The 23,539-nt window shown below is 40.8% G+C and overlaps 1 protein-coding gene across 11 annotated transcripts in view; it reads left to right on the top strand.

Annotated features, from left to right (window-relative positions):
* Nucleotides 1-23,539, top strand: part of pemt (phosphatidylethanolamine N-methyltransferase) — a 75,585-nt gene that overhangs the window by 17,841 nt on the left and 34,205 nt on the right. For 6 of the 11 annotated variants that reach the window (XM_031799376.1, XM_020454219.2, XM_031799377.1 and 3 more), the window contains exons 3-4: nt 8,113-8,166; nt 12,558-12,673. In XM_031799376.1, the coding sequence (XP_031655236.1) occupies nt 8,113-8,166; nt 12,558-12,673 (170 nt within the window). The remainder of the gene's footprint in view (nt 1-8,112; nt 8,167-12,557; nt 12,674-23,539) is intronic. The other 5 variants (XM_020454218.2, XM_031799381.1, XM_031799380.1 and 2 more) reach the window with 1 other exon arrangement.

Here is a 23,539-nt window from a genome sequence, read left to right as displayed (position 1 = left end):
CTCAACCGGCCTAAGCATCGTGGATGTGGTGAAGATCCATCTGCTAGCGCCGGCCAGCTAGCTTAATGAAAACTGTCTCCCTCTCACCTAGCGTAGCAATTGACTACAGAACGGCTCCCTGTTTCATCTATTGCTGCTCATTGGACCCTATAATCACACGGCTACACAGCTGATGCCTGCTGGACTGTTCATTAACACGGTACTTCATTTTTTATCTGTCGGCCCCAGCCTGGAACTCAGGCCCTGTATGTAGCTAACTGACCCTCACTGCCCATTTATCACCATTTACCCGTCGTTGTCTTAGCTGTTTACCCATTGTTGTCTCACCCGTGGTCTTAGCTCTTCCAATCAACACCTGTGATTGCTTTATGCCTCTCTCTGTCAGTATGCCTTGTATACTGTTGTTTAGGGCAGCTCTCATTGTTTTATTTTACTGTGGAGCCCCTAGTCCTGCTCAACATGCCTCAGATAGCCCCCTTGTCCCACCCCCACACATGCGGAGACTGCACCTAGCTTAACTAACACCTCCAGAGATGCAACCTCTCTCATTGTCACCCAATGCCTAGGTTTACCCCCACTGTACTCGCACCCTACCATTCCCTTGTCTGTACACTATTCCCTGAATATATCCTACCAAGCCCAGAAATCTGCTCCTTTTATTCTCTGTTCCCAAAGCACTAGATGACCAGTTCTTAAATCCTTTAGCCGTACCCTCATCCTACTCCTCCTCTTTTCCTCTGGTGGTGTAGAGGTTAATTCATAGGGCTAGGTGTCCGGTGAAATTGAAGGGCGCACAATTCAAATAAATAATTGTAATATTAAACATTTCTGAACATACAAGTGTCTTATATCGGTTAAAATCTTTAATTATTGTAATCTACCTGCATTGTCCGATTTACAATAGGCTTTACAGTGAAAGCATACCATGCAAATGTTTGAGGACGGCGCCCCACAACATATTTTTCAACCAGCACAGGCTTCATAAAATCACAAATAACGATTTAAATAATCACTTACTTTTTGAAAATCTTCCACTGTTTGCAAAACCAAGGGTCCCAGCTACAACATGCATGGTTGTTTTGTTAGATAAAATCCTTCTTTATATCCCCAAAAGTCTGTTTAGTTGGTGCCGTTGATTTCAGTAATCCACTCAAAATGCAGATAAAGGAATCTAAAAAGCTCCCGCTAAACTTTGTTAAAACAAGTCAAATTACATTTCTATTTAATCCTCAGGTACCCTAAAATGTAAATAAACTATAATATTTCCTACGGAAAGAAGTATGATGAATAGAAAAGGAAAATTAGCAAGTGCGTGTCCTCTTCCTCGCTCGCCCACAGACTGATATTCAACTGTGACTCCCGGTACCAAAACTCAAAATTCTTCCTCGTTTTTTGGAAGAAACAAGCCTGAAACCTTGAACAAAGACTGTTGACGTCCTGGAAGCCATAGGAATTACAATCTGGGAGCTGAAATTACATAGGACCCATAGCTTTCCATTGAAAGAGCATGAAAAAGAAAAATATATTTCCGTTTTGGTTTGTCTTTGGATTTTCGGCTACCATATCAATTGTGTTATTGTCTCATACCTTATTTTAACATTTCTACAAACTTCAAAGTATTTTATATCCAATGATGCTAATTATATGCATATCATGGCTTCTGGGCCTGACTAACAGCCAGTAGAGGATGCCTGGTTGTTCTTCAAAAGTGCCTTCCTCACCATCTTAAATAAGCATGACACATTCAAAAAATGTATAACTAAGAACAGATATAACCCTTGGTTCACTCCAGACTTGACTGCCCTTGACCAGCACAAAAAACACCCTGTGGCGTACTGCACTATCATCAAATAGTGCCTGCGATATGCACATTTTCAGGGAAGTTAGGAACCAATACACACAGTCAGTTAGGAAAGCAAAGGCTAGTGTTTTCAAACAGAAATTTGCATCCTGCAGCACTAATTACAAAATGTTTTGGACACTGTAAAGTCCATGGAGAATAAGAGTACCTCCTTCCAGCTGCCCACTGCACTGAGGCTAGGAAACACTATCCCCACTGATAAATCCACGATAATCGAGAATTTCAAAAAGCGTTTCTCTATGGCTGGCCATGCTTTCCACCTGGCTACCACAACCTCAGCAACTGGCCCAAGCCTTCGCCCAAATCCAGACAGCTGATGTTCTGAAATAGTTGCACAATCTGGATCCCTACAAATCAGCTGGGCTAGACAATCTGGACCCTCTCTTCCTAAAATTATCTGCCACCATTGTTGCAACCCCTATTACTAGTCTGTTCAACCTCTTTCGTATCGTCTGAGATTCCTAAAGATTGGAAAGCGGTCGCTGTCTTCCCCCTCTTCAAATGGGGAGACACTCTAGACCCAAACTGTTACAGACCAATATCCATCCTGCCCTGCCTTTCTAAAGTCTTTGAAAGCCAAGTGAACAAACAGATCACCGACCATTTTGAATCCCACCGTGCCTTCTCCGCTATGCAATCTGGTTTCTAAGCTGGTCACGGGTGCACCACAGCCACGCTCAAGGTCCTAAACGATATCATAACCACCATCGATAAAAGACAGTACTGTGCAGCCGTCTTCATCGACCTAGCCAAGGCTTTCGACTCTGTCAATCACCATATTCTTATCGGCAGTCTCTGTGGGGGTGCCACAGGGTTCAATTCTCGGCCCGGCACTTTTCTCTGTATATATCAATGATGTCGCTCTTGCTGCGGGTGATTCTTTGATCCACCTCTACACATACGACACCATTCTGTATACATCTGGAACTTCTTTGGACACTGTTAACAAAAAACCTCCAATTGAGCTTCAACGCCATACATCACTCCTTCTAGCGCAGGCGTTCCGCTAGTGGAACCCCTCGACAACATTCCGCTGAAAAGGCAGCGCGCAAATATATATTTTTTTAAATATGTAAGTTTCACACATTAACTAGTTCAATACAGCAAATTAAATATAAACTTCTTGTTAATCTACCCATCGTGTCTTTTTTCAAAAAATGCTTTGCAGCGAAAGCACAACATATGATTATGTTAGATCATTGCCAAGTCAAAAAAACACAGCCATTTTTCCAGCTAAAGATGGGAGTCACAAAAAGCAGAAGTATAGATAAAATGAATCACTAACCTCTGATCTTCATCAGATCACACTCACAGGACTTCATGTTACACAATACATGTATGTTTTGTTTGATAATGTGCATATTTATATCCAAAAGTCTCAGTTTTCATTGGCGCGTTACGTGCAGTAATGTTTTGATTCCAAAACATCCGGTGATTTTGCAGAAATACTCATAATAAACATTGAAAAAGATACAAGTGTTATTCACAGAATTTAACGATAGACTTCTCCTTAATGCAACCGCTGTGTCAGATTTTTTTTTTTACTTTACGGAAAAAGCATAAACTGAGAACAGTGCTCAGTCTAATCCAACCAGAGAAATATCCGCCATGTTGGAGTCAATAATAATAATAATAACACTATAAATATTCAGTTACCTTTGATGATCTTCATCAGAAGGCACTCCCAGGAATCCCAGTTCGACAATAAATGACTGATTTGTTCAATAAAGTTCCATAAAGTCCATCATTTATGTCCAAATAGCCACTTGTTGTTAGCGTGTTCAGCCCAGTAATCCATCTTCATGAGGCGCGAGCACTTCGTCCAGACAAACTTGAAAGTTCCGTTACAGGTCATAGAAAGTCAAACGATGTATGGAATCAATCTTTAGAAACATAAATCATCAATAAGGTTGCAACTGGAGAATTCCTATGTCTGAAGAAAAGCACTGGAACGAGAGCTAACTCTCTCGTGACCGCGCGTCATGAAACCAAGGCACTCTGCCAGACCACTGACTCAAACAGGTCTCATGAGCCCCTCCTTTATAGTAGAATCCTCAAATAAGTTTCTAAAGACGGTTGACTTCTAGTGGAAGCCGTAGGAAGTGCAACTTGACTCCGTAGACACTGTGTATTCGGTAGGCCAAGCTTTGAAAATCTACAAACCTCAGATTTCCCACTTCCTGGTTGGATTTGTCTCAGGTTTTTGCCTGGCATATGAGTTATGTTATACTTACAGACATAATTCAAACAGTTTTAGAAACTTCAGAGTGTTTTCTATACAATACTAATAATAATATGCATATATTAGCATCTGGGACAGAGTAGGAGGCAGTTCACTCTGGGCACGCTATTCATCCAAAAGTAAAAATGCTGCCCCCTATCCCAAAAAGGTTACTTTTTCACACGTACCAACACACGGGTGTGATCATTCTACAGTGGTCCCTGTAGCGTACGATCAAACCGGTGTGATTATAACGCTTCTTTAGAACACTTATTTAGAACGGCCAGTTTCGAATGATGCAACAATCAGCATTTGAGCTGCCCACACTTTTTTCAGAAACATTTTGCACAAACACAGTCCTTACAAAGTTATGTCCCGAATGTGAGGTTTATTTTTGGATGCAATTTTCAGACATTCACAAAAGTATCTACAGCATAACACAATCATCCAAACCAGAAAAAATGTAGTCTACATTTGTCCTAGCGCTAACTGAGGAAAGATTGACGTAACGCAAGCGGTCATATTCGTATAACTCTCGCTGACAAACTACAATATGAATTAGCTAATAGCAATGACTATAATTAATCACATCATGGGTGAGCTCACCATTGATCGAAATAATTGAGTAAAACACTCTCTAGAAATCCGGACAATGGGTAGTTTCTGCACGCTGCCATGCTTTTTGTTTCCTTCACAGAAACCATAGATTATAAAAGGAGACAAGATGAGTTTGGTCTGTTTATAGTATGCATGTTCAAGGGGGGGGGGTGTCGTCCACTATTGTCGACATCCCATCATTAATTTCCGGAAGTCCTCAAACAATGAGTGAACCCTTACTCACCTCATTTTGTTATAACATCTTTGGTCCAACAAACGATTACCTGAAACCCAGAATGCATTGTATGTCAACAAACATGGATACACACAGCTGGAATTATCTTAGCTCATCATAATCACTACAACCTACAAAAAAAATATTTTACCCACATAATATGTGCCCATTACAATCTATGCAGTAATTGGAATGCATGCAAACAATTGGGAAGTGTGTAGGGGAATTTTGTCTGGGTCAGAAATGTCCCAAAAATGAATTGTCCGCAGAAGTAAAAATGACAATTTTTCTGTGAATGAATGAGGAGGCGGAACACTCCCCAATTCAAACTGAAAATAAAAACTTGTTTGAAAATCATTTGAAATTGAAGTTGAAACAGCCTATAAATAAAAACAGGCTGCGTGCCTTGGTTTGAGGGCAGAGCGGATTAAATGTACTGTTGCGTAACAATCACATTCTGGAATGGAGAGAACCTTCTAACATCACGTGCATAAAAGAACTCACGCTGGGGCCGTTAAAGATATTTGGAACTCACGAATGAAAGGGTGAAATGCTAGTAAAATGAAATGCATGCTCTTCAACCAATCACTGCCTGCATCACTACTTTGGACGGTTCTGACTTAGAATATGTGGACAACTATAAATACCTAGCTGTCTGGCTAGACTGTAAACTCTCCTTCCAGACTCACAGTAAGCATCTCCAATCCAAAGTTAAATCAAATCAAATGTATTTACATAGCCCTTCGTACATCAGCTGATATCTCAAAGTGCTGCACAGAAACCCAGCCTAAAACCCCAAACAGCAAGCAATGCAGGTGTAGAAGCACGGTGGCTCGGAAAAACTCCCTAGAAAGGCCAAAACCTAGGAAGAAACCTAGAGAGGAACCAGGCTATGAGGGGTGGCCAGTCCTCTTCTGGCTGTGCCGGGTGGAGATTATAACAGAACATGGCCAAGATGTTCAAATGTTCATAAATGACCAGCATGGTCAAATAATAATAATCACAGTAGTTGTCGAGGGTGCAGCAAGTCAGCACCTCGGGAGTAAATGTCAGTTGGCTTTTCATAGCCGATCATTAAGAGTATCTCTATCACTCCCGCTGTCTCTAGAGAGTTGAGAACAGCAGGTCGTGGACAGGTAGCACATCCGGTGAACAGATTCCATAGCCGCAGGCAGAACAGTTGAAACTGGAGCAGCAGCACGGCCAGGTGGACTGGGGACAGCAAGGAGTCATCATGCCAGGTAGTCCTGAGGCATGGTCCTAGGGCTCAGGTCCTCCGAGAGAGAATTAGAGAGAGCATACTTAAATTCACACAGGACACCGGATAAGACAGGAGAAGTACTCCAGATATAACAAACTGACCCAGCCCCCCAACACATAAACTACTGCAGCATAAATCTAGATTTGGCTTCCTATTTCGCAACAAAGCCACCTTCACTCATGCTGCCAAACTTACCCTCGTAAAACTGACTATCCTACTGATTCTTGACTTCAGCGATGTCATTTACAAATTAGCCTCCAACACTACTCAGCAAACTGGATGCAGTCTATCACAGTGCCATCCGTTTTGTCACTAAAGCCCAATATACTACCCACCACTGCGACCTGTATGCTCTCGTTGGCTGGTCCTCGCTAAATATTCGTCGCCAAACCCACTGGCTCCAGGTCATCTATAAGTCTTTGCTAAGTCTCTGCCTTATCTCAGCTCACTAATCACCATAGCAATACCCACTCGTAGCACGCGCTCAGGCAGGCATATTTCACTGGTCATCCGCAAAGCCAACACCTCCTTTGGCTGCCTTTCCTTCCAGTTCTCTGCTGCCAATGAACGAATTGCAAAAATCACTGAAGTTGGAGATTTATGTCTCCCTCACTAACTTTAAGCATCAGCTGTCAATGCAGCTTACCTATTGCTGCAGCTGTGCACAGCCAATCTGTAAGTAGCCAAGCCAACCAAATACCTACCTCATCCCCATATTTGTTTTCTTTTTGTTTTTAGTGCTATTTTGCACACCAGTATTTCTACTTGCACATTCTCATCTGCACACTCCAGTGTAAATTGCTAAATTGTAATTACTCTGCCACTATTGGCCTATGTATTGCCTTACCTCCTTACTTCATTTGCACACACTGGATACAGATTTTTCTGTTGTTATTGACTGTACGTTTGTTTATACCATGTGTAACTCTGTGTCTTTTGTTTTTGTCGCACTGCTTTGCTTTATCTTGGCCAGGTCACAGGGAAATGGGAACTTGTTCTCAACTGGCCTACCTGGTTAAAATAAAGGTGAAATAAAAAACCAGCTTCCCCTGGAATACTTTTAGTATACTTTTAGTCCTTTAGTATTGGTTTCTTTTCAGCAATTCGACCATGAACAGTTGATGTTAAGATGTGTCTGTTACTTGAACTCTGAAGCATTTATTTGGGCTGCAATTTTTGAGGCTGGTAACTCTAATGAACTTATCTTCTGCAGCAGAGGTGACTCTGGGTCTTCCTTTCCTGTGGCGGTCCTCATGAGAGCTAGTTTCATCATAGCCCTTGATAGTTTTTGCGACTGCACTTGAAGAAACCTTCGAAGTTCTTGAAATGTTCCGCATTGGTTGACTTTCATGTCTTAAAGTAATCATAGACTGTCATTTTCTCTTTGCTTGGTTGAGCTGTTCTTGCCATAATATGGACTTGTTTGTTTTCCAAATGGGGCTATCTTCTGTATACCACCCCTACCTTATCACAACACAACTGATTGGCTCAAATGCATTAAGAAGTTAAGAAATTCCAAAAATGAACTTTTAACAAGGCACACCTGTTAATTGACCTCATGAAGATGCTTGAGAGAATGCCAAGAGTGTGCAAAGCTGTCATCAAGGCAAAGGGTGGCTATTTGTAGAATCTCAAATATAAAATATATTTGGACTTGTTTAACACTTTTTTTTTGGGTTACTACTGCATGATTCCGTGTGTTATTTCATAGTTTTGATGTCTTCACTATATTCTACAATGTAGAAAAAAGTACAAGTAAAGAAAAACCCTGGAATCAGTAGGTGTGTGTCCATACTTTTGACCGGTGGTGTATATTTAGAATTAAAGTGCTTTAGATTCTTGATTTCACTCTTGATTTAAAATGATTATGGATGGATAACCGATTTGATAGTCTCGATCTCCTGCTCAAATAATGCAATGTTTGTTTGTCTCCATAGCTGATTCGTCCTCACGATAGCCAGTGGAGTCAGACTGTAGGAGCACAAACAACGGTTTGCATGGAAACCACTGCTGCTGGTTTTGTAGCGTTGAATTTCAATATAGGATTCAGCCCTTCTGTCTCGTCGAGTGGGGATAAGGTCACTCTCTCGCTCTCTCTCTGTCTCTGTCTCGCTCTCGCTCTCTGTGTGTGTGTTTCATAACCATTTTGTCTAGAATTCTAAACTCTGGCTTTTCTCTGCACCCTGCATGTATTATTTTCCCCAAGGCTTTGACTAGTCAGGGCTTCCTGTAAGTAGCTCTGGATAAGAGCATCTGCTAAATGACTGAAATATAAATGTCTAGTGGAACAACGGCCACGGTGTGCTATAGATGAGGTTCACCTTGACAGGAGAGAAGGTTTTAGTATCGCTTTTTAGACAAGACAGTAATGGTTTTGTCTTTTGGTTGTTTAGTTATATATCAGCTGTGCATCTAGACTGTCGAAGGCTGACATTTCTGGTATAGTCTGTGTGATCGGATGAGATAGAAATAAGATCTAATCGAAGATCTAAGACAGATGCTCTAATTTCATTTTCTGAAATGGTTAAACAGTAAATAGCATAGCTGTAGGAGGGGAGGAGGAGTTCTAATGTGTAGCCAGTTATGCATGTGATTAGGGCATGTTCTGTTCCCTCTGTTTCCCTGGCCTGGGGACAGGGACGGAGCGCGGCCGGGGATTAATACAGGGCATGAATCTCATGTGGTGATTAGGCTGGTTCTAAGGCCCTGTCAGAGAACCGGGCCCCGGGGGACTGAGCCTGCACCCACTAAGACACTCAGTACCTCCTATAATAGAGCCCACACAAACACATTTAAGAGCTCCTAATGCATCATATCAGAGACGAGCCAGGACCTTGTTGTCAGAAATACACCCGTGGTAAGTAACTGGATTGAGTGGCCTGTCCAGGCTGTTACCTAATCCTTGATTGAATCTGTGAATGGTGCTGGCACAGAATGCATTCACACAGTGTGGTAAAGCTTTGATCTACCTGTGTATTTATAGTACCTTCTGTCATAAAGCATATAAGGTACAGTTAACTGCCAAAATAATGGAAACACTTAGTAATTGAGGGAAACAAAAGGAATTAAAGGCAGGTACTTCCATACATATGTGGTTCCTGAGTTAATTAAGCAATTCATATCCTATTATGCTTAGGGGCATGTATAAAATTGCTGGCCAGGGCATTATTTTGGATACCATGGCTATTCCCCCATAGGATGACAATGCCCCTATCCACAGAGCACGAGTGGTCACTGAATGGTTTGATGAGGATGTAAACCCATTTGATCACTTATGGGATATTCTGGAGCGCTGCCTGAGACCGAACACTACATGGTGAAATTTCTCGTGGAAGTATGATGTCGCATCCCTCCGATAGAGTTCCAGACACAAGGTGCAAATATTCTGTAATATCAAAGTGAAAGTAAATTCTAACATTGACTAAAGATGGATGAAAAATGAAATGCTAATATACCTTGGTTAGATAAGTATTCACCCCCCTGAGTCAATACATGTTAGAAATAGCAACAACAGTCATCTTGGGTAAGTAAGTCTCATAAGCTACCTGTGTTGTGCAATATTTTCCCATTTTATTATTTTCATAATTCTTCAAGCTCTGTCAAGGTGTTGGGGATCATGGTTAAACAGACGTTTTAAAGTCTTGCCATAGATTTTCTGACAGATTTAAGTCAAAACTGTGACTTGGCCACTCTGGAACATTCATTGTCTTCTTGGTAAGCAACTCCAGTGTAGATTTGACCTTGTGTTGTAGGTTATTGTCCTGCTGAAAGGTGAATTCCTCTCCCAGTGTCAGTTGTAAAGCAGACTGACGCATGTTTTCCTCTGGGATTTTGCCTGTGCTAAGCTCCATCCAATGTCTTTTTCATCCTGAAAAACTCCCCAGTCTTTGCCGATGTCAAGCATACCCATACCATGATGCAGCCACTACCATGCTTGAAAATAAGGAGGTAGTTACTCAGTGATGTGTTGTTGGATTTGCCGCTAACATAAGGCTTTGCACTTAGGCCTAAAAGTGTATTATTATTATTATTATTATTATTATTATTATTATTATTAAAACAGGTCCTTCAGAAAGTATTTACCCATTGACTATTTCCCACATTTTGTTGTGCTAGAGCCTGAATTTAAAATGAATTACATCGAGAGATGTTTTTATTACTGGCCTACAACCAATACCCCATATTGTCAAAGTGGACTTATGTTCTACAATATTGTAGTTAATCTACAATATGAACCTAATTGACAGCGTGAAAAGAAGGAAGCCTGTAAAGAATAAAAAATATCCTATTTGCAATAAGATGCTAAAGTAAAACTGCAAATAATGTGGCAATTTTTTTAAAGTCGTGAATACAAAGTGTTATTTTGGGACAAATCCAAATCCAGAACACATCACTAAGAACCACTTCATATTTTCCAGCATGATGGTGGCTGCATCCTGTTATGGGTTTGCACAATTTTACTCCCTTTTTCTCCCAATCTTGTGGTTACATTTTTGTCTCATCGCTGCAACTCCCCAATTGGCTCGGGGGAGGAGAAGGTTGAGTCATGCGTCCTCCAAAACATGTAGCCAGCTGCCCCAATGTGTTGGAGGAAACACCGTTCAACTGAAGACTGTCACAAGGAGTCGCTAGAGTGAGATGAACCAAATAATGGCCCTCCCCTAACCCGGACGACCCTGGACCAATTGTGTGCCGCCCTATGGGACTCCCGAACGCCCAAACACTGCGACGCAGTGCCTTAGACTGCAACTAGGGAGTTTTTTATGATAAAAAAGAAACGGAATAGTTAAACTCCTAGAGGAAAACCTATTTGTCTGCTTTCCAACAGACACTGGGATAGAAATGTCCCTTTCAGTAGGTCAACAAAGTGTGAATAAATCCAAGGGGTATGAATACTTTTGCAAGGCACTGTAGTTTCAGTGCCAATGAGTTTTGAAGTACCTTCTGAATTCCTGTTCAGAAGAGTGCAGCGAAAGGTGACCATGATATTGCACAGCTGAGGAACATGCTTCCTGAGAGTATACTTTTCATATTGCAGAAAATATACTTAAGTATACTTTCAAAAATGTATTTCACTTACATGTCCACAAAATATATTTGAAGCATACTCAAAAAAATGCATGTGCACAAACATTGGCTTATTCCCCAGCATCATTTTCTGCAGTTGAAGTTTTGATTTATAATATGATATTGTTTCTCATATTTAGCTTATTCAAATCTTTTGATATTCATTTTAGAACTGAATAATGTAGTACTTTTATTTACATATACATTCCAATTTTTTTTGAAATGATCAATTATTACCAAAAATGTATGTGAACAACTAAAGTGTGAAATCCCAATGGTGCATATATCTCAAAAGTGTTAATTGTAAAGGTAACCTTTACATGGCTCAATACAGTAGCTAATGTGGTTAATGAGTAGAAGTGGTATTTGTATAAGTATACATGAAACACATTATAAATGCACTTTTTTTGTAAAGAAAATACAGGAATTCTGATTCAAATACCTTTTTAGTATATTTCTAATTTATAAGTTGTATTTCATATTATATATTTTTTGCTCTTTATCTAATATAATAACAATAAACTTAAGTACAAAAAAGTGTCTCAATTTAGATGATTTTATATGTATTTAATATACTTAAATGCTAATACATTTATTTAAAATTGTTCCAATTTAGGTCATTTTAATTATACTTAAAATATGTTCTAACATGTATTGACTCAGTGGTGGGAATAGTTATGTAAATGAGTTATTTCTGTGTTTCATTTAAATAAATTAGCAAAAATGTCTAAACATTCACTTTGTCATTATGGGGTATTGTGTGCAGATGGGTGAGAATTTGTTGATCCTTTTTTAATTCAGGCGTAACACAACAAAATGCGGAGTAAATCAAGGGGTATCAATACTTTCTGAAGGCACTGTAATTGTTAAGCCCAAGTTATTGTTTTGCTTTGACAAAGTCATTTCTGAAGATAAAATAAATATGTTTTGTGGTGGAAAACTGACTGTCGAGCATGACACGTCAACCCTGTTGCCCATAGATGTGCTAGACATGTTTTAAGTTTGCATTCAATTGCCACTCCCTGTTGTACACAACAATCTTCTATTCCCCCTGTCACTTGTGGATTCATGGCAGATTTCTTAAGATGACAGTGTCCACCCTCTTAGGGTCAACCCACTCACTTTAATTGTCACCTGTTTTATTGTCATTTTTTATTTAATCTCAGGAGATGGGGAAAACATGTTTGTTATGAAGTTGAACCTATACTTTTTATAACAATGTTGAAATAAATAGTTATTTTAGTTATATTACATATTTAGTTATATTATATGACCAAAAAGGCACTTTATTCATGAAGTAAAACTTGTGTTGCAGGTGGCGCGTTGGGAGCATCGTACGAGAGGTTTGACCAGACTGTTTGGGGGTCCCTATCTGGCCTGCTACTGCCTAGGCACCCTCATCATCCTCCTCAATGTCTACCGCAGCCACAGGTTGGTGCGCATCTCTCTGCGCTCTCTGCACTTGCTCTTTCTGCGCTCTCTCTTGCTCGCTTTCTCTAGCTCTTGCTCGCTCTCTCTAGCTCTCTCTCTGCGCTCTCTCTAGCTCTCTCTCTCTGCTCTCTCTCGCTCTCTCTCTGCTCTCTCTCTGCTCTCTCTCTCTCGCTCTCTCTCTGCTCTCTCTCTCTAGCTCTCGCTCGCTCTCTCTCTGCCGCACTCTCTCGCTCACTCTCTCTCTGCCGCACTTTCTCTCTCTGCGGTACTCTCTCTCTGCGCTCTCTCTCTCTAGCTCTCTCTCTGCGCTCTCACTCGCTCGCTTTCTCTCTCCCTCCCTCGAGGTGATTGTTATCCTCCTTGTTTACTTTAAAGACAGGGAGGGGGGGTGGTTACTTGCGTTTGTGTGAGTGGTAGTAGATCAAGGTTATGTTTTATTTATCTCTGATAGTGAAGGGGAAAACAGCCTTCTCCTTCGTCACACTCTTCGCACTTCAATTTCCGCTGTGACCAGTCGTGTCGAATCCACCCTATGGTCAGTCTTATGGCTGAAGGCTGTACAACGGTAACTTTTTGTTCTGGTGACCTGTAACTGCTGCAGAATGTCCGTCGTGGCGATGCACATTTGAGTTCTAAATCGCTGTATGTTTCTGCAGTATGTTGGACTACAAGTGTAGCTCAAGGCTGTGGCTCCCAAGACAAAGTGATCTTAAGTCATAGCTAATACCATATCTATCTTTGTCAAGTATCACATGAAACATAGTATTAGCACAAAGTGGAGAAACCTTTAGGGGTTTCCCCAAGAAGTGACTGTCTCTACTCTTTTTCCAAATCATTCGCATAGTTGGCCATTATGATTGAAGTGGAAAATGCTCTTTGGAAAATATACAACTTTCATTGAAATGAATGGACCTTTAAGCTGGACCTTTTAAGCTCCTCTCCATATTTGGACAGAATGACCAACAGTTTACTGCTTCTGGTATTTTCCTGTTTGTGTTTGTGAGGAGTAACTATCCATTCATAGAGAGCTACTTGTCTGACTTACTCCATCAGTTTAGACAGACAGACCCACTTTTACTTAGTGAAACTAAATGTTGCACAAGTTACTTCTAGTTTCCTGGAATGGATAGCTTTCCCACCCCAAGACTGTCCTTGCACTAACCTGGTCGTGAGGGGTGAGTAGGGGTGGAGGGTGTGCCCCTTTTTTCCTGGTAGGCAGAGCTGGTTTTGAAAGACGTATTCAGAAAGTACTCAACACCAATTTATCTGACAGTTTCAATTTCCAGCCTCCACCCTCCCATCTCTCCCTGTCTGGTAGCCCATTTAGATATAATGACAGCTCTCAGAGGTGTGGGGAGTAGAAGGGATGTGGAACACAGCGTTTTTGCTTGTATTTATAACCTGCCTTCACCTCTGACGTACTGAATTGACAGATGGAGCAGTGTGTTAAACCCTTAAATTAGAGTAGCGTGACCTGACCTCTTCAATTGCACAACACACACAACACTCGCTAGCTCTCCTCGTGGCTTTGTCTGTCGCTGACAAAACCCTTCTGTCCCAGCATGGTGCGTCTGAGCTCTGAGTATCCTAGAGTTAGAAAGTTAGTTTGTGTACACACACAAGCACCACGGACATGCACAGTTTATATGAAGATAAACACTCATGCGCACGCACTCATGCACACACACACACACGCAACAAGATTGTGAATAATTGCATGAATGCCATGCTAATTTTCTAAAAGCCATGCCAGTCCCTCTTGCCCGCAACGCCACAGCTATTTTGTCACCACCTCCCTGTGGGCACCAGTCAACAACAATAACACTAACCGAGCCATGGAGAACTTCATAAATTAGCATTTTTAATGAAGACGTTTGTGACTGATTTTTCCCTCTGACCTTTAGGGATGAGATAGGAATACATTATATATACACTGCCATTCAAAAGTTTGGGGTCACTTAGAAATGTCCTTGTTTCTGAAATAAAAAAATAAAAAGTCCTTTTAAGTAACAAATACAGTGAAGACATTGTTAATGTTGTAAATGACTATTTACAACAGTGAAGAGGTTCCTCTGTCCAGTGTCTGTGTTCTTTTGCCCATCTTAATCTTATTTTTATTGCCCAGGATGAGATGTGGCATTTTCTTTGCAACTCTGCCTAGAAGGCCATCATCCCGGAGTCACCTCTTCACTGTTGATGTTGAGACTGGTGTTTTCAAGGTACTATTTAATGAAGCTGCCAGTTGAGGACTTGTGAGGTGTCTGTTTCTCAAACTAGACACTCTAATGTACTTGTCCTCTTGCTCAGTTGTGCACCAGGGCCTCCCACTCCTCTTTCTATTCTGTTTAGAGACAGTTTGCTCTGTTCTGTGAAGGGAGTAGTACAGAGCGTTGTACGAGATCTTCAGTTTTTTGGCAATTTCTTGCATGGAATAGCCTTAATATCTCAGAACAAGAATAGACTGATGAGTTTCAGAAGAAATGTCTTTGTTTCTGGCCATTTTGAGCCTGTAATCGAGGCCAGTTTTATTGCTTCTTTAATCAGGACAACATTTTTCAGCTGTGCTAACATAATTGCAAAAGGGTTTTCTAATGATCAATTAGCCTTCTAAAATTATAAACTTGGATTAGCTAACACAACGTACCATTGGAACACAGGAGTGATGGTTGCTGATAATGGGCCTCTGTATGCCTTTGTTGATAATCCATAAATAATCTGCCGTTTACCCCTATAATAGTCATTTACAACATTAACAATGTCTACACTGTATTTCTGATCAATTTGATGTTATTTTAATGGACAAAAAATGTCATTTTCAAACTTTTGTCACCCCAAACTTTTGAACGGTAGTGTATAAAAAACGAATCAATGCCTATGAACAGCACTATAATTCTCTAAGAGCTCTTGATTTAGACTCCCTTGATGATGACTCAATTGAATTGAAGTGTCTAGATTATTAGGACTTGACCAGTTTATGAGCCCTAAAAGCTCAAACGAGGATGAGGGACCCTTTGTGCTGTACTGGTACCAGAGTGCTCTCAGGTTTTCATAAACATTTACAGTGCATACGGAAATAATTCAGAGCCCTTGACCTTTACCACATGTTACATTACAGCCTGATTTCTAAAATGGATAACATTGTTTTTTCCCCACATCAATCTACACACAGTACCCCATAATGACACAGCAAAAACAGGTTTTTAGAAATGTTTTCAAATGTATAAAAAAAACAACTGAAATATCACATTTAAATACGTATTCAGACCCTTTACTCAGTACTTTGTTGAAGCACCTTTGTCAGCGATTACATCCTCGAGTCCTCTTAGGTATGACGCTACAAGCTTGGCATAGCTGTGTTTGGAGTTTCTCCCATTCCTCTCTGCAGAGCTTCTCAAGCTCTGTCAGGTTGGACGGGGAGCGTCGCTGCAAAGCTATTTTTAGGTCTCTCCAGAGATGTTTGATTGGGTTCAAGTCTGGGCTCTGGTTGGTCCACTCAAGGACATTGAGACTTGTCCCGAAGCCACTCCTGCATTTTCATGGCTGTGTGCTTAGGGTCATTGTCCTGTTGGAAGGTGAAACTTCGCCCCAGTCTGGAGCAGGTTTTCATGAAGCATCTCTCTGTACTTTGCTCCGTTAATCTTTCCCTGGTGTCCCAGTCCCTTCCACTGAAAAACCTTCCCACAGCATGATACTGCCACCACCATGCTTCACTGTATGGATGGTGCCAGGTTTCCTCCAGGCGTGACCTTTGGCATTCAGGCTTAAAAGTTCAATCTTGGTATCATTAGACCAAAGAAACTTGTTTCTCATGGTCTGAGAGTCCTTTGGGTGCCTTTTGGCAAACTCCAAGTGGGCTGTCATGTGCCTTTTACGGAGGAGTGGCTTCTGTCTAGCCACTCTACCAGAAAGGCCTGTTTGGTAGAGTGCTGCAGAGATGGTCGCTCATCTCCACAGACGAACTCTGGAGCTCTGTCAGTGACCATTGGTTTCTTGGTCACCTCCCTGACCAAGACCCTTCTTCCCTGAATACTCAGTTTGGCCAGGCAGCCAGCTCTAGGAAGAGTCTTGGTGCTTCCAATTTCACCTGGTTAATATTGATTGCTAACCTGGATTAGTAGTTATAACTAGTGATTATGATTGCTTGTTTTTTATAAGATAAGTTTAATGCTAGCTAGCAAATTACTTTGGCTTCTACTGCATTCGCGTAACAGGCAGGCTCCTCGTGGAGTGCATGTGGTTAGAATGTTGGACTAGTTAACTGTAAGGTTGCAAGATTGGATCCCCTGAGCTGACAAGGTGAAAATCTGTCGGTCTGCCCCTGAGCAAGGGAGTTAACCCACCGTTCCTAGGCCGTCATTGAAAATAAGAATGTGTTCTTAACTGACTTGCCTAGTTAAATAATGGTATTAAAAAATATACAAAAAATATATTTTTTTAAATCGGAAATCAGCGCCCAAAAATACCGATTTCCGATTGTTTATGAAAACTTGAAATCGGCCCTAATTAATCTGATTAATTAATCTGATTAATCATTCTGATTAATCGGTCGACCTCTAGTAAATAGTGTGGTCTACAGCTTATCATGAGATACTCTACCTCAGGCATGCAAAGCCTCGAGACTTCCTTAGATTTTGTGCACCAGCTGTTGTTTACAAATATACGTAGGTGGCTTTCCAGAGGCTGCTGTTCTATCCTGCCGAACACTTGTAATACCCACCATCTGTATGTTATTCATGTCATCGTTCAGCCATGACTCGGTGAAACATAAGATATTACAGTTTTTAATGTCCCGTTGGTAGGATATACAGTGGAAATCGGAAGTTTACATACACTTAGGTTGGAGTCATTAAAATGCGTTTTTCAACCACTCCACAAATTTCTTGTTAACAAGCTATAGTTTTGGCAAGTTGGTTAGGACATCTACTCTGTGCATGACTCAAGTCATTTTTCCAACAATTGTTTACAGACAGATTATATTCACTTATAATTCACTGTCTCACAATTCTAGTGGGTCAGAAGTTTACATACGCTAAGTTGACTGCGCCTTTAAACAGCTTGGAAAATTCCAGAAAATTATGTCATGGCTTTAGAAGCTTCTGATAGGCTAATTGACATCATTTGAGTTAATTGGAGGAAAAATTATCTGTATCCACAGTAAAACGAATCCTATATCGACATAACCTGAAAGTTCACTCAGCAAGGAAGAAGCCACTGCTCCAAAACCGCCATAAAAAAGACAGACTACAGTTTGCAACTGCACATGAGGATAAAGATTGTACTTTTTTGGAGAAATGTCCTCTGATCTGATGAAACAAAAATAGAGCTGTTTGGCCATAATGACCATTTATGTTTGGAGGAAAAAGGGGGATGCTTGCAAGCCGAAGAACACCATCCCAACCGTGAAGCACGGGGGTGGCAGCATCATGTTGTGGGGGTGCTTTGCTGCAGGAGGGACTCGTGCACTTCACAAAATAGATGGCACCAATTAGGAAAGACATTTATGTTGATATATTAAAGCAACATCTCAAGACACCAGTCAGGAAGTTAAAGCTTGGTCGTAAATGGGTCTTCCAAATGGACAATGACCCCAAGCATACTTCCAAAGTTGTGGCAAAATGGCTTAAGGACAACAAAGTCAAGGTATTGGAGTGACCATCACAAAGCCCTGACCTCAATCCTATAGAAAATTTGTGGGCAGAACTGAAAAGGCGTGTTCGAGCAAGGAGGCCACTAGACACCGACGCTGTCCTGATATCTAGAAGCTCTTTTCGGTCATAAGATATGGTGGCGGAACATTATGTACAAAATAAGTTACCAATAACAGATAATATTATGGCTTCTGTATTTCTCCAACTCACAGGAAACGTTTGATGAGAAACGCTAAATCAATAAAGTAATCAATAAATCCCTTCCTTCATAGGATAACTTCTTGCGTCGAGCCATCCCGGATCCGGGATCGTGAATACAGCCTCAAGCTCATTACCATAACGCAACATTAACTAGTCATGAAAATCGCAAATGAAATGAAATTAATATGCTAGCTCTCAAGCTTAGCCTTTTGTTAACAACACTGTCATCTCAGATTTTCAAAATATGCTTCTCAACCATTGCAAAATAAGCATTTGTGTAACAGCTAGCGCGGCTAGCGTAGCATTTAGCGTTAGCATCAGCAGACAACATTTTCACAAAAACCAGAAAATCATTCAAATAAAATCATTACCTTTGAAGAACTTCAGATGTTTTCAATGAGGAGACTCTCAGTTAGATAGCAAATGCTCTGTTTTTCCTGAAAGATTATTTGTTTAGGAGAAATCGCTCCATTTGGTGCGTCACGTTTGGCTACCAAAAAAAAACGAAAATTCAGTCTTCAAAACGCCAAACTTTTTTACAAATTAACTCCATAATATCGACTGAAACATGGTAAATGTTGTTTAGAATCAATCCTCAAGGTGTTTTTCACATATCTCTTCATGATATATCGTTCGTTGAAAGCCTCCTCTCTCCTCTAAATCACTGGATGACTGCGTGCAGCTTGTAGATTACGCAACAATTTAGACAAAGGACACCGGGCGGACCCCTGGAAAATGTAGTCTCTTATGGCCAATCTTCCAATGATATGCCTACAAATACGTCACAATGCTGCAGACACCTTGGAGAAACGATAGGAAGGGCAGGCTCATTCCCGGCGCATTCACAGCCATATAAGGAGAATAGAAAACAGAGCTTCAAAAATTCTTCCCAATTTCCTGGTTGAAGTTTCATCTTGGTTTCGCCTGTAGCATGAGTTCTGTGGCACTCACAGATAATATCTTTGCAGTTTTGGAAACCTTAGAGTGTTTTCTTTCCAAAGCTGCCAATTATATGCATAGTCGAGCATCTTTTCGTGACAAAATATTGCGCTTAAAACGGGAACGTTTTTTTATCCATAAATTAAAAGAGCGCCCCCTATATCCAAGAAGATAACGGTTATTTATTTTGATCTACACTGTTCATTCACATCTATGCTCTATGCTATGCTCGCTCTCAGTCTCTCATGATGGGACCGAAGAATTTAAGGTTCTTTTGAACTGTTGAAAGTACTGTATGTATCTCAATGTCAGAGAAAAAAAATTTCACTACTCACCTTCTCGACATCCCAGTTTCCTTCAGATGCTGCTTCAAGATGCTGTTATAATCAGGTCTAACTCTTTAACTGTCACAAATTGTTGCAGTATGATGACTCACTCTCCTGAGTGGGGTGTATGTTTATCAAATCTGTTATGTTTAACACCTAAGGTACCATGACAACTTTCTGTGCCTCAGGAGACCCTATTCAGTCAACCAAGTGACAGGAGTCTCAAGCTGCGAGCGTGCCTTATAAAAGTATTCAGACCCCTTGGATTTCTTAACATTTTGTGTTACAAAGTGGGATTAAAATTGATTTAATTGTCATTTTTTTGTTAACAATCTTTGCCAAGTATTCTGTTATGTCAAAGTGGAAGAAAAATTATATATACAGTACCAGTCAAAAGTTAGGACACACCTACTCATTCCATTTTTCTTTATTTTTGCTATTTTCTGCATTGTAGAATAATAGTGAAGAGATAAACTATGAAATAACACATGGAATCATGTAGTAACCAAAAAAGTGTTAAACAAATAATTTGAGATTATTAAAGTAGCCACCCTTTGCCTTGATGACAGCTTTGCACACTATTAGCATTCTCTCAACCAGCTTCACCTGGAATGCCAACAGTATTAAAGGAGTTCCCACATATGCTGAGCACTTGTTGGCTGCTTTTCCTTTACTCTGTGGTTCAACTCCTCTCAAACGATGTCAATTGGGTTGTCAGGTGATTGTGGAGGCCAGGTCATCTGATGCAGCACTCCATCACTCTCCTTGGTCAAATAGCTCTTACATAGCCTGGAGGTGTGTTGCGTCATTGTCCTGTTGAAAACAAATGATAGTCCCACTAAGTGCAAACCAGATGGGATGGCTTATCGCTGCAAAATGCTGTGGTAGCCATGCTTGTAAAATGTGCCTTGAATTCTAAGTAAATAACAGACAGTCACCAGCAAAGGACCATCACACCACCTCCGTGCTTCACGGTGGGAACCACACATGCAGAGATCATCTGTTCACCTACTCTGCGTCTCACAAAGACGGCGGTTGGAACCAAAAATCTCATTTGAATTCATCAGACCAATAGACAGATTTCCAATGGTCCAATGTCCATTGCTCATGTTTCTTGGCCCAAGCTAGTCTCTTCTTCTTATTGGTGTCCTTTAATAGTGGTTTCTTTGAAGCATGAAGCTGGTTGAGAGAATGCCAAGAGTATGCAAAGCTGTCATCAAGGCAAAGGGTGGTTACTTTGAAGACTCTCATATATAAAATATACTTTTTTGTTTACTACATGATTCCATGTGTTATTTCATTGTTTTTGATGTCTTATGCTACAATTTAGAAAATAGTAAAAAATAAAGAAAAAGCCTTGAATGAGTAGGTGTGTCCAAACTTTTGACTGGTATTGTAATTTACAAACAAAGCATATGTGTTTAGTGAGTCCGCCAGATCCGAGGCAGTAGGGAAAAGTAGGGATGACCAGGGATGTTCTCTTAAGTGCGTGAACTGAACCATTTTCCTGTCTTGCTAAGCATTCAAAATGAATACTTTTGGGTGTCAAGGAAAATGTATGAAGTAAAAAGTACATTATTTTCTTAAGGATGGTAGTGAAGTCAAAGTAAAGTACAGATACCCCAAAAAACTATTAATTAGTGCTTTCAAGTATTTTTACTTAAGTACTTTACACCACTGCCATGAACCCAATGGTCAGTGACAGCGCTCTAGAGATCATCTGTGGCGATGACAGCCCGTTTAGAGTTTTCCAAAAGGCACCTAAAGACTCTTAGACCATGAGAAACAAGATTCTCTGGTCTGATGAATCCAAGATTGATCTTTTTGGCCTAAATGCCAAGTGTCACATCTGGAGGAAACCTGGCACCATCCCTACGGTGAATCATGGTGGTGGCAGCATCATGCTGTGGGGATGTTTTTAAGCGTCAGGGACTGGGAGACTAGTTAGTATCGAGGGAAAGATGAACAGAGCAAAGCAAAGTACAGAAAAATCCTTGATGAAAACCTTCTCCAGAGCGCTCAGGACCTCAGACTGGGGTGAAGGTTCTTCCAACACAGCCAAGACAACGCAGGAGTTGCTTTGGAACAAGTCTCTGAATGTCCTCGAGTAGCCCAGCCAGACCCCGGACTTGAACCCGATCGAACATCTCTGGAGAAATATGAAAATAGCATTGCGGCGACGCTCTCCATCCAACCTGACAGAGCTTGAGAGGATCTGCGGAGAAGAGAGAAACTCCCCAAATACAGGTGTGCCAAGCTTGTAGCGTCATACCCATGAAGACTCAAGGCTGTAATTGCTTCCAAAGGTGCTTCAACAAAGTACTGAGTAAAAGGTTTGAATACTAAAATAAATGTGATATTTCCTTTTTTAAATACTTGTCTGAAATCCAGTTTTTGTTTTGTCATTATGGGGTATTGTGTGTAGATTGATGGGGGGTGGGACAATTTAATCCACGTAACAAAATGTGGAAAAAGTGAAGGTCTGAATACATTCCAAATGCACTGTGTGTGTGCCATTCAGAGGATGAATGGACAAGACAGAAGATTTGAAGTGCCTTTTGAAAGGGGTATGGTAGTTGGTGCCAAGCGCAATGCGGCTGGGTTTTTCATGCTCAACAGTTACCTGTGTGTATCAAGAATGCTCCACCACGCAATGGACATCCAGTCATCTTGACACAACTGTGGAAAGCATTTGCGTCAACATGGGCCAGCATCCCTGTGGAACGCTTTCGACACCATGCCCTGACGAATTGAGGCTTTTCTGAGGGCTAAAGGGGGTGCAACTCAATATTAGGAAGGTGTTCCTAATGTTTTGTACACTCAGTGTATATGGTGTAGGGAAAATGGCCCATTTATTATTATTAGTAGTACATTTTTCCAGCTCTGATATTTTCTTCAAGGACAAAAACAGTTGCGATGAAAATCAATGCACTGCACGAAAACAGGTCCCTTTTCAATTAAAGAATTTGCTTCGGTTGTCTGGTTATTCATCATGTCTGTTGTGTTCTATAGCTGTGTATTAGTGAAGAGTGAAAACATGCTACATGACGATAAAGACTCATACAGTATGTGTTGTCTTGTCGGCTATTTTGTAGGACATCTTGTCTCTGCCTGTGTTCTAAGAGGGTTTGGAGTGGGTTTAGTTCACTTTTTTATTCATAATGACTCCTAGCTGACATAGTGGCCCAGAGACCTAGAAAATATGAGATTGAAGCTACACCCTGGCTGACTCTTCTCTACGAATCTGGAGATTTGTCATTCCTTCTGTTTCTTAATGCCCGCCATTCCATGCTTATCTGTGTCTGCGTGTGTAGCTTTTGTTTGTGCATGTGTGTATGTACAGGTAACTGCCAAAATAAAGGAAACACCAACAAAGGTCCTTAATAGGGCGTTGGGCCACCACAAGCCGCCAGAACAGCTCCAATGCGCCTTGACATAGACTCTATAAGTGTCTGGACCTCTTGGAGGGATGCGACACCATTCTTCCATAAGGAATTCAATCATTTGGTGTTTTTGGTGGTGGGTAACGCTGACGCTGACATATTTTTTATGTTTTCATTGTGCTCCTACATTTCTTTGTGTGCACTTACATTTTTCATCTTAGCTGCAAACGTGCTCTTTGTAAAAAATAATATATATAAATAATAAATAAATAGGTTACCGTAGATCCCTGGCCTGTATGTGTGTGCGTGCGCATAGCTTTTGTTTGTGCTTGCGTACATTATGCATGGAAAACTATTTGCCAGACCATA

This window comes from Oncorhynchus kisutch, linkage group LG20, assembly GCF_002021735.2.
Source record: "Oncorhynchus kisutch isolate 150728-3 linkage group LG20, Okis_V2, whole genome shotgun sequence".
Lineage (NCBI taxonomy): Eukaryota > Metazoa > Chordata > Actinopteri > Salmoniformes > Salmonidae > Oncorhynchus > Oncorhynchus kisutch.
Note: the sequence above shows the minus strand (reverse complement) of the source record. Positions and strands in the feature narration are given on the sequence as shown.